Below are 12,005 nucleotides of genomic sequence, written 5' to 3'. Positions count from 1 at the left end.
TCTCCTCCCCCTTTTTCCCCCCTCTCAGTGGTATCATTTACTTTTAAAATTACTTTAGGTTTGCTATTCCTTTTTTATTTTTTTAAGATTTGTTTCTCTGTTGTCAGTTCATTATCTCATTTCTGGGTGACGTAACAGACACTGCTGACTGCTGCTGTCTTTTAAACAAGAATGGTGGCCACATATAACCACTTACATGTTCTTGTCCACATTAGGCAGTATTACTAGAAAGCATGAGATAGGGTGAGGGAGACCGAGATCACATACACTGAGCTTGGTCTTCTGTCGTCAGGGTCACTTAATGCTCGAAGCAGTGCTGAAGACCGATCTCCAGAGAATACCAGCTCCTCAGTGGCTGTGGACAACTTCCCAGAAGTGGACAAGGCCATGCTGATTGAGAGGATAGTGAAGCTGCAGAAAGCCCATGCCCGGAAGAATGAGAAAATAGAGTTCATGGAGGACCACATCAAACAGCTGGTTGAAGAAATAAGAAAAAAAACCAAGTATGTATTACTGTGGTAGCATGGCCTGTGTCAGAGGACTGCCATTTGCATGGCCTCAGAAGTGGATGAAGAGCTGATCTTTTCCATGGGGTACATCATGTTGTCCAGGCTGGCCCTGCATTCTTGGGCTCCAGGGGTCCTTCTGCATCAGCTTCTTGTGTAGCTGGGATGGCAGTGTTGTACCTGCTTAGTAATTCTTCTCGCATCCAGGTCTCCATCTTTTTGGATCACCTGTTGTATTCTAGCTTTGGGGATACAGAGATGGGAGAAAACCTCAAAGGTAGATATTCTCCTTCAAGGTAGAATATCAGGAGAGAGAGTGTGAGTGAGTGAGAGAGTGGAGGGTAGTGGTTTTGCTTTTTAACATACTAAGATAATTTTGGATTTAAAAAACAATTTACTTAACCTTTAAAAGTGAATGACTCTAAAATATATATGGAGTTTTGAGAGTTTTTTTTTTCCCCTACTGATCAAAGGGTGTAATAATCAAGTTCATCTTGGTAGAAGACACTCTAATGTCTTGGGATTAGCTCATCAGTTCCTTAAGCCACTGGGAAGCAGGGTATGTTCTCTGCATTTTCAAATTAGTTACTCAGTCTGCCAAGAGCAGCCCTTCCCTGTGAGGGGCAGGCCCAGTTCAGCTCCAAATGCAGCTTGACTGACCCACAATTCTGCTGCACCTTGTTCCTCTCCCAGATGCCACCCTTACCTAAAGAAGAGTTAGCTTCATACTTGAGTCTCATGTTAATACTCTTAAACAGTTATTTTGAAATACTTCTAAACCTATAGAAAATCCTGCTTGTAGATTTTAAAAGGGCAAAATAGAGTTTAGAAGTAATTTAATTGAAAATATTAACAGAAATCAAACCAATAAAGTAATGACTAAAATATTTACATACATGTATGGAAAGAAACAGAAAAGCTGTGCTTATACTCCTTCAACAAAAAAGGGACAGATGAAGAGACAGTCTAACGAATAAGGAAAGGTCTTAAGCTAACTTAGGTTACTGGCCCAACCGGGATATATTTTATGTTGATTATCTTTATGCTTGAGATTCATTGCTTCCTACAAACCCCCAGTATTTCTATCCTGCAAGCACCCAGAGGATCATTTTGTTTTGCAGAATAATTCAGAGTTACGTTTTACGAGAAGAATCAGGCACACTTTCCTCAGAAGCATCTGATTTTAACAAAGTGCATTTGAGTAGACGCGGTGGCATCATGGCGTCCTTGTACACATCCCATCCCGCTGATAGCGGGCTATCACTGGAGCTCTCTTTGGAAATCAACCGAAAATTACAGGCTGTTTTGGAAGATACATTGCTAAAAAATATTACTTTGAAGGTATTTGTGTTTCTTATTTATTTACCACTCAGTAACCAGGGCAGGATGGCGCCTCTTCCATAGTCTCACCTAGCATCAGACTGGTTTTCTTTTTTCTTTTTTTAAATGTATTTATTATTTCTATGAATACACTGTCACTGTCTTCAGACACACCAGAAGAGGGCATCAGATCCCACTACAGATAATTGTGAGCCATCACTTGACTGCTGAGGATTGAACTCAGGTCCTCTGGAAGAGCAGTCAGTCCTCTTAACCACTAAGCCATCTCTGCAACCCCAAGCTGTTTTACTAACACAGGGAGGGTGCCACGGTCCCCAGAGATAAAGTCAGCTTAGTTACTGGACAGACACTGAGGTCAATTGTTTGCGTCACAGTAGATGGCTTTTGCAGAATGAATATACTTAATTACAACTTTAATATTACAACATTTAAGTATACTTTGTGGCTTTTTTTTTTTTTTTCAGCTGTTGTCTGACCCAACTTTTCTGTCTTTGCTATGCATGGACTTGATAACTAGTAATAGATTTTAAAAATAATTTTAAACCAAAGTAATCATCATGCACTAAAACTTGCTGTAGCTGCAGTAAAAATATAACTTGGGGCAGGCCATGGTACTGCACACATTTAATCCTCACAGAGGCAGAACTCTGTGAATTTGAAGTCAACCTGGTCTATGTACATAGTGAGTTCCAGGACTACATAGAGAGAGCCTGTTTCAAAAAACAATTATAACTTTGAAATGGACAGGCCTATTTCACTAAAACATCTATGTCGAGAATATGTCAGTACCAAGTTTCATAGTTTAGGCAAAAGTAGTTCAAAAGGTATTTACTTAGTACTTCTGTTTTCTCTTCCCCCCACTTATTAAAGGAAAACCTGCAAACACTTGGAACAGAAATAGAACGCCTTATTAAACACCAGCATGAACTGGAGCAGAGGACGAAGAAAGCCTAACACAAAGCTCTTGCCTAGTAGACAGCCGAGCCACAGAGCAGCAGGTGCCACTGTCCAGTGTCCTCAATCAGTCCCTGCTTTGTGTCAACTAATCAAAAATTGGTTTTGCTTCCCTGTGTAGAGGTGCCCTTTTATGAATGGGTGTGTGGTGTGTGTGCTGTGAGCTCTGTGAGCTCAGCAAAGGTCATTTCTCTGTGGTGCAGTCAGCCACCTTGTGACTGACTCAATATTTAGTTTGCTCATTACCCTAAAGTGCTAATCATTAGTACAAGGGTTAAAAAAAAAAAACTTTACTATCATCCTTTCCTTAGTGACATCAGCCTGTGAAAAGTATTCCTAAAGAGAGGTGTTCATCATCCAACTGTTCACTATTTCTGCAACACAAAGAAAAACCTAGAGGAATTCTAGAGGTTTTCAGTTCTGATCTGGGCAGTGATCACCCCTGTGGTCCTAGCTGCGTCGAAGGCTAAAGAGGATCTCTTGAGCTCATGAGTTCAAAGCCAGCCTGGAAACATCTTAAAACCCCATCACAATTAGCCCCAGTCACAGAATAGCCTTGGTTGTGGTGTAAGGATGTGTGTGCATACTTAAATCAATTGTGAGTCTACTGACAAGTAGACAGGAAAGCTGCTGCAGGGAATTAGCTCAGCTGGGCACTATTTGTCAGGTCTCCTTCCATGACATAGGTATATTTTTCACATTTGAGTTACTAGTTAAAATTTTTAAATCTTTAGTGATGTAAACTATGATTTTAAACTCTGTGAACATAAAACTTCCCTGTGGATTTGTTATATTTTAACATTGAGATGGGTCCATTCACTGGAACAGATGTGTGAAGCTCTGTGCCCGAGATGCTCTCTGCCATGCCTTGGCTTCACTGATGTTGTGTAAAGGGAAATGTAAAGGAGACGCTCAGTTTCCTCAAGTGCTGTTTCCATATGTTATTTAACACAGTTGTGTCTTCAGCTGAAGGGACTTTGGAGCTGAATTGTGTATCTTGTCGGATGTCTACAGTGTTTAAGATGTACACTTAAATGCTGTCATTGAAGTTTTTCTCACTTGGTAGCTAGCGTCTTGCATTCCAGAACCTAAAACACCGCATTCTGTGAGGCTGCCTGTACCCTCAGAAATCTCGCTGCATATTCAGTAAGCTTCTGTTTGGGTTTGGGTTTGGGGGGGTTGGTTTTTATTTTTTGGTTTTTTGGGGGGGCTTCTTGTTTGTTTTTTTCCACTCAAGGAACTTGAGCTTTGGGATATATAACTTTAAAGAATTGTATGAGCTCTAGCTGGGCATGGTAGCACACGCCCATAATCCCAACCCTCAGGAGGTGAAGGAAGATAAAGACTAGCCTCAAGTATGCAGTGACATGCAGGTGCCTTGGAAGCCTGGACTATAATAGAATTTTGCGGGCTCTGAGATTACAGTCATGACATCAATGCCCTTTTACTGTGTTTTAACATTTCCTCAAATCAACATTGAATATAAATGTAATACTAGATGTCAATATAATGTCTTTTTGTGAATATTGTTATTATTCAAAAAAGTATCTCTTAGCTTCAGTGTGAAATGCATTCAAAGTTGTTTTAAGATAGTTGTAAAAAGTATTAGTCATCTGTCTTGTTCTTTCTATTATTAATAATTTATTAGAATAAAAAATAAGAGGGTAAGTGCAATAAATTCTGAATTATTTCCCACATTTTCCTAGACACACTTTCCTAGCACTGGAGAGGTCTGCATAGCGGAGGCAGCGTAGCTACACCTCCTGTTCCCTCGGGTGATGCTGATTCAGGAGCTAGAGCATTTGGGGCTTTTTATTCTAAGACAGGAAAATGCATAGTGGAGACCAACCAGTGATTATGTCCACAGTATTCTGTACCTGTGCACTTGTAAAATATATGCACATTTGGTATAGAATGGGACAAGCTCATGTTAGCATTTGTGCTGCCATGTACTTGGAGAACTTAATAATGTAATAATTTAAAAATATAATTACTAAAAGCCATGCTTTGATCATACATACTGTCCTTCCATATCTGTGAAGCTTTAAAAGCTGAAAAAGTTTTATTTCCTTTATCATTAGGCATCTCCTATGTCCTTTCATATATGGTCAAGTCTGAGCAAAATAATGTGTAAGAAATGCATGTGTGTCCAAGAGAACCTCCACTGACTTAGGACACGCCCCTGGGGTAGATTTGTTTCTGAGGTTCTTTTGCTCATGAATATGTGGAGGAGAGACCCTGAGACCAGTGTGAATTGATTTGATCATTGTTAGTTACAAATGTAAATGACTATTTTGGTTATTTAGTAATATTTTGGTATCCTTGGGCAAGAAGTTGGTGTGCATGCACTTCCCTGGTTTTCATCTGAAAGTGAGTGCTTGGGACTCCTTTTTTTCCTATACCACTTAAGATTTTGAGTCTGTTCAAACAGTTTCAAGGATTGAACATGGTGCATTTGGACACAATGAACAGTTTTTGGTGGTTTGGTTTGGTTTCTCCATAATCATTTAAAGCGACTTGATCAGGCTACACAGGTCGTTTATTCATTTAAGAAATACATTTGCCTAATAAACACTTTGCCGGGCACACTACAGGTGTCATGGGTATCACTCTCCAGTCCCTTGGGATCTGTGGTCTCATGACAACAGCAGGGCAGGTCTTCAGGCCTGACTCTCAGGCTGGCCTTCAACACTGGGCTAGGAAGAGTGATGTTCCACTTGTACAGGTAGATGACCCGGAGCTCGGGCCTGGGGAAGAGTGCTGGCCCCATGGTTCTCTGCACATCTCCTGATTTGGAAGGGGAAAATCCAGACTTTAAGAAGACTTTTAGCACTTCGTAACCGCCTGACTGGTGCCTGTTGCATGCTCCTGAAATGAATCCAATCCTGTCAGGCAGCCTTCTGAATTCTCTTGTACAGGCTGCTGGTTATTTTCTAAATATTTTTACAACAAAATTTAGTCTAAATTTGGAAGAAGAAACCACCCCCACCCCCAAAACTATCACTACTATAAATGTGACACATGTCACCCTGGTAAGGATTTTTTTTTTCTTAATAATGACATTCATGCTTTGGGACTATTGACTCTACTAATCTCTTTCAGTAATTTTTTTTCAGTTCATTTTCATGCTGATAATGTTAATACTTACCACCAATTGGTGGCACTAGTGACCGAAAATTGTTAAAGGTGAACAAGAGAAACAATTGAAAAAGCAAACTAAACAAAACTTAGTTGCATATTGAAATGTATGTTTCCTTTTTAATGGGCCCTTGAGATGCATATGGCTATCATTCATGCCTGCTGCTATCTTCCCTTCCTGAGTGCAGGGGTGTCTGCGTTGTATAGGTAACCCTGGGTTGACTACACTGTGCATTCTGTAAATACTCTGTATAAAGCGATGCTCTTCAGGGGAGTCTGTGTACATTCTGTACTTATTAAATAAGCAGTGCCTGTTTACCAAGGTGTATGTCAATGGCGTCTGTGGTGACTTTCACATTTCACATGGCCCAGCAAACCACTTCTCCACTGTTAGCAATTCTCTTCCACACTGTTTGATTGTATCTTTTAAATTAGACTGATTCCCACATTTATCTTTATCCTGTCAAACACGACTGCCAGATATGATTTTAAATTTAAACTACAGATGGCAAAGCTGGCTAGAAAGTGTCTTACTGGGCTGGTGACCTTGGGATGCATTCTGACGTTTCACAAGGCTATGCACCTTAAGTGCCCACAGCTTCCAGCCTTGTTAACAGTAAAGAATCACTTGTGTACTAGAATGGTGTTAACTTCCTCAGGTCAGTGTGAACAGTGGTTCACATCACTTGGGTTACTTCGCATTTCTAAATTTCTGATCCCTTCTGTTCGTTATGCCCATCACATAAGCCATTCGTTCTTGGGGAAGTTCCTCTGAAATCCACACGTATAGAGTGGACATAGTGACAGTGAAGGAAGTCCACAATGTCCTCATAGCTGCCTGCTGGGAACCAGTGGGTACGCGCTCAAACATGCTGCTCCTGCCTGCTAGATTCAGTAAGCCACATGAGCTACACTCACCCCTAGAGCAACTGCGTATTGTTTCCATGTAGTTTGTCTTTAGTAATTAGTGGGCACTAACTAAGATGGAGTAGGATTTGTGTGTTCAGCCCCCTCCCCCTCCCCCATGTCTGTTTCCTCAAGTACTGTTAACTTGCTGATCAGTGGTTTTTGTCAGCATATCTGCAGCTCTTATATACAACTGTAGCTTTGTTGGCTGGTCAATAAATCCCACGTTGCCCTGTAAGTCCCTTCTGTCACCCAGATAGATGCTTGCCCATGCCAAAGCAAGCATTAGCTTGTTCCTCGGCTCAGAGTTTGGTGTGGATGTGACCAGAGTGAAGGATTGTATTGAGAGCTCTGCTAAGAGTTGCTAACTGTCAGCATCTCTAACTGGGATTCAAAAGCCACACAAGTCGTACTTGACAGAGTGAGCACTGAAGACTAATTGTAGCTATTTAATAGATTTCTTTTTAAAGGCATACACTTGCCTGAAAACATTACCTTTTTAAAAAGACATGGCTAAATGTCTTCTAGGTGCCGTGGCACCAGCTTCAAACATACAAAAATGTCAGTTCCAATGCCTTCTGAAACCTGGATGATCCAGTTTCAAAACTGGATAATGCAAAAGGCTCTTCTCCAATCTGTGTTAATCCTAAGAGCCTGTGTAGCGCAGAGGTCACGTGCTGCTCCTGGTTCTAAACAGCCTATCACAGTTAGGACACAATTTCCATTTCAGAGCACTTGATACAGCCACCCTGCAATACAAGTATGCCCAAAGTGGAGGCTGCAACAGTCTTCCACATGCATCCACTGCCTGCGTTCTCCATTTTCTCCCTCCTATTTAGCCTTTACTTACCAGGTCAGTCAAAGGAGAAAGGTGAAAGGGAAAAGGACTTTAAAGTTAAGAAAAGTCTTTGTCACACTCCTTATAACCATTTCCTCTTGTGTTATGACTTGAAGATAAACACCACCAAGGCTCTGGTGTTGAAGGCTTGGTGGGTCCAGCCACTGAGCTACAGGATCCTGAGGGCTTTGTCCTAATTGGTGACTTGATCTGTGGATGGGGTTGTAACTTAATAGCATTGGGGTGTGGAGAGATGAGGAACTAAGACCTGGCTAGAAGCAGGTCACTGATGGAGCAGCTAAGCCCTTTCTCAGGTGTATCTTCCATGCACCTCTCCCTGCTTCAGGGCTCAGCTGTTCCACTGTGTCTTCCTGTCACACTGTACCTTGACACCCCAGGCCCCAGAGCAATGGAGACAGCTCATTATAGACTGAACTCTTGGAAACAGCTAAAATAAGTCTAAACTTTCCTGTGTGTTTTGCACAATGCGACACTAACCAGCATGGATGGAATTTGAGCACAGTGGGAGAGTGCTTCCATTCAGATGCTGGGGTCTGCATGCAGCTTGGATAAAGTCTGGCGTCCTTGAACTGATAGGACTTCCAGAAAAAGTCTAGCTGGAGACTCATGGGTAAAAGTATCAAGATGGTTGAGCAGTTCCGTGTATCTGTTTTAAAAACGGGATTGTAGATGTGTTGCAAGGGCATAGCAGTGGGTGTGTCTGTGCCTGTGCATGGGTGCGTGGTTAGGAAAGAGAATGTTTGAAGGTTGCCCTGGGTCTCTAGATAGTCTGTTACGTCATTAAAAGGTGATGTTAGCAGTAGTATAGTTAGTTTGACCTATGGAGATCACACAGGCAAGCTTCCCAGCCGTGAAACTATTCCTGGCCCTCTTTATTCTAACAGGAGTCTCACCAAGTTGCATAGGCACAGTCCCAGGAGACTGCTGTCCCAGCCTCTGTGTTCCACCAGGGCCTGACCTAAGGTTGCCCTTAGGAAAAGTTCTTTAAAGCCACATTAAGAAATTGGGGTACACTACATCTGATTTTTTTTCTCAGGTTAGCCCCATTTTTTCAGAGATTCATTAACAGAAAAAAATAAGGCTTAGAACATGAATATGGTTTTTGAGTATGCAAAGTAGGAATAATCCTGGTTCAGGGGTGCCTAGGTCAAGGCCAAGGTCAAATGCAAATGAGGTCTGCGGGCCGGGACTCTGAGTCCCTCCTATACCTGTCTACGTGAAGCATGACCCCTAAAGTCACAAGTCATCCTGGGTAAGTCTGGGTATTTCTTCTCAGTATAAGAAAGGTAGCTACATGCATGGACACACATCTTCCTCAAAGTTGCTATTGTGTGTTTTATAGTTTACTCAATACTATGTTTACATAGAAAGCAAAATAGCACTTGGGGCTATTCTGGTCAAAGATTAAATACAGCAGGCTGTGCAGCTTTTGTTTGTAAGAATGTTTTGTTTTTCCTTTGTGGCAATAAAGAACACAGTTAAATTCAAAAGACAAGCATACTAAGAGGGACAGGGACGTCCTAATCAACTACTCTGAATGAGGCCCACCCTGGGAGATGACAAGGACATTAAGCCTCCCCAGGAATTCATGAATCTGCTGTCTCTCAAAGTTACAAGTTCTATACCCCAGTAAGTTAAAGACATATTTAGATCCTTTCCCCTCTCCCTTCCCCAAACTGCAGCCAGGGAAAAAGGAAGAGGAAATCGCAGATTTGGTTGCTGGATGAACTCAGTAGAGGTTTGGAGGAGGGAGGGGTTAAAGGAATGGAGAACAGTATGATTTCCTGGCAGGCTGGCCGATGGGCAGGCGCCCCTTCCTTCCTTCGGCTTCTCTGTGGAATGCACCTGTGCCCTCCACTGTCACACTCTGTCACTGTGGCACTCACCGCTTGCCTGCCCCATCTCCAGCCAAGGCCACCAGAGAACACAGAGAAATGCCTGACTTGGCAGAACCTACCTTGCTGCTACTGTGGCCCTAATGCAAGTCTAATCTCTGGGTTTCAGTTTCCCCTCTGCAGAGAAAGGATGGTGAGTTTGCCTAGCAGAGAGAGCAGTTCCGTGGACTACAGAGGAAACTGGCAAAGAGCTCAGAGCTGTGATGTGGGTGTCTGACTAGGCTAAATCTGAAAACCAGACGTGTATGTGCACACATGCACTCTCTCAGACCTGTTGCTTTGATGACGTAACCTTTCTTAAAAAACAGAACACTACGTCAGCGCCTCCGTGGAGATCAGCAGTGAAAAAGTTGTGGGTGAAGCACACCAAGCCAACAGGTTTCCCCTGAGGGATGGTGGGCTTGGATTTTACTTTATAATCTGCTTACTAAACTATTTCCAAGGGTGTTTGCACTCCCTCTGGCTTAGGTTTTTTTACCTCCTGAGGTTCACGTAGCATGCGTGGCACTGTGCAAGCACATGAGAAGCAGGAGAAGTATATGCCCACTTACCTGTTGCCTCAAAGATCCCATTCAACGTTCTGATTCCCCTGGAAGAGGCAAGTCTGGAAGGGAGTGTGTGAGAAGGCTGTGGCCAGAAAGGAGCAGCCTCCTCTCAGATCTGCTGTCCAGCTCTACGATCAGACCCTCGTTTGGCACCGACAGCGTTCGAGTTGATGGGGGCCACAGCCAGGTAGCACTGGAAGAATGTAAGTGCCCCGTGTACACCCCCCCTTCCCATGCTCTAGATGTGTCCAGATGCCTGGAATTCCTTTTCTCTTAGCTCTGAGAATTTTGTACAGTTTTAATCATACATTCCCCCCCTAGTTCCTCCCAGATCTACCCTTTTCCCAACCCACCCAACTTCAGTCACCTACCACCCATCAAGACCAATTTATGCTGCCTAAATATTCTTGGATTTGTGGCCTGCTGGGGCATGATTGGCACCTGTCAGTAAGAGCTCCCTCTCTAGGGGTGGGCCTTCCTGTCCACCTGCCCTCCCCATCCTGGGGTTTGATCTGGCATGAGCCTACACAGGGCAAGCAGTCATGCGGATGTGGTAACATAGAGTGTATAGGGAAAGAGTTAGGAATGATGTTTGACTAGACCTATTACCTCTGCATCATGTTCTTGGCCCAAAGTGATGGAATCTTTTCCCCCATTACCAATCTTCAACATGTTCAACAAAAAATGATGAGATGCATATGAATGGAAGGGACCTTCAGGAGTTAACTAATTAAAAGTACTATGATCAGCCATGAATTTCATACTCCAGGAACACTGCCTCAATGTAATGTCTTATATGAAAGTCTCAACCACTCTAAAGTATGGATAATATATCGGTTATTAATATTTCAGGCAAAGCGCGACTTGAAAATAGTTTAAGAAGTTATTTTGAAATAGTTTCCTCCAGATAGAAGACTTTGTTCTAAATTTAGTTGACAAGCTAATTATCATCCTCTGTCACATGGAATGCATCTTTGAGTTGCTTTCAGTTGCTAACCACAGTATCAAGAAATTTAAGCAGGAAACGCCTGGTGCTTTCCACAGTTTGAGTGACATGTAGCTGACAGCGGGCATGAGGAAAGACTATAAGTCATCTAACACATGGAGACAGCAAAAGGACCCAAGCCTGCACGGACAGCCTGGGCATGCGTGCGTGCGTGCGTGTGTGCGTGTGTGAGTGCGTGCGTGCTTCAGAGGACACAGCATATCCAAACTTCTTATGAGCATCGCCAGGATCCTTGAATCCAAGGGTTTTCTCAAAGACCATGAGGGAAACGGAAAGGCAGCTTATCCCAGAGGTCAAGGGAGGTAAATGGAGATCTGTCAGAGGAACTAGAAATGGCGGAGAAACAGCAAGGGTGCTTCTGGACATCTGGGGAGCTTGTCAATGACTACATTGGGTGAGATCAGTATGTCAGTGCTTTGGGCCACATGGCCTTTAGCAAGTAGCTGTAGCTTTCCTCACAATGGAAACATCCCCACCTGGGGGGAAGCTCAACAGACTGGGAAGAAAAGCAACAAACTGACAAGTCACAGGAAGCTCTTGAAACTTAAAAGATTGCAAGGTCCCTTCCTAAGGTTGCACACAATAGTGGTGGCTGGGAGAGAAGACATTCCTGTGGGTTAGCTCAGCTGCATGCAAGGTGTGTCCTGAGTCCTCTCCCATACAGAAGTGGGCTTTGTGGTAAAGCACTGTGAACTCACCCATGTTTCTCGAGTAACTGCAGTAAACCCACTGGCTCGCTAAGCTAAGCCTGGGTGCAGTTGTTTCTTTGGTCTAGCCTCAGTACCCTATCTGGAATGATCAGAAGTTCTTATCATTCCACCAACAGGCACACATGTGTGACAACACAAGCCGATG

General features: G+C 43.1%; 1 protein-coding gene across 2 annotated transcripts in view; it reads left to right on the top strand.

Annotated features, from left to right (window-relative positions):
- Ccdc186 (coiled-coil domain containing 186) overlaps positions 1 to 6,257 on the top strand; it is a 33,670-nt gene extending 27,413 nt beyond the window's left edge. For both annotated transcript variants that reach the window (XM_029539182.1, XM_021199156.2), the window contains exons 14-16: positions 293 to 503; positions 1,628 to 1,847; positions 2,718 to 6,257. In XM_029539182.1, the coding sequence (XP_029395042.1) occupies positions 293 to 503; positions 1,628 to 1,847; positions 2,718 to 2,801 (515 nt within the window). In that variant the 3' untranslated portion in view covers positions 2,802 to 6,257. The remainder of the gene's footprint in view (positions 1 to 292; positions 504 to 1,627; positions 1,848 to 2,717) is intronic.
- Positions 6,258 to 12,005: the final 5,748 nt, after the last annotated feature.

Source organism: Mus pahari, chromosome 1 (assembly GCF_900095145.1).
Source record: "Mus pahari chromosome 1, PAHARI_EIJ_v1.1, whole genome shotgun sequence".
Lineage (NCBI taxonomy): Eukaryota > Metazoa > Chordata > Mammalia > Rodentia > Muridae > Mus > Mus pahari.
This window is presented reverse-complemented; position numbering and strand designations above follow the sequence as displayed.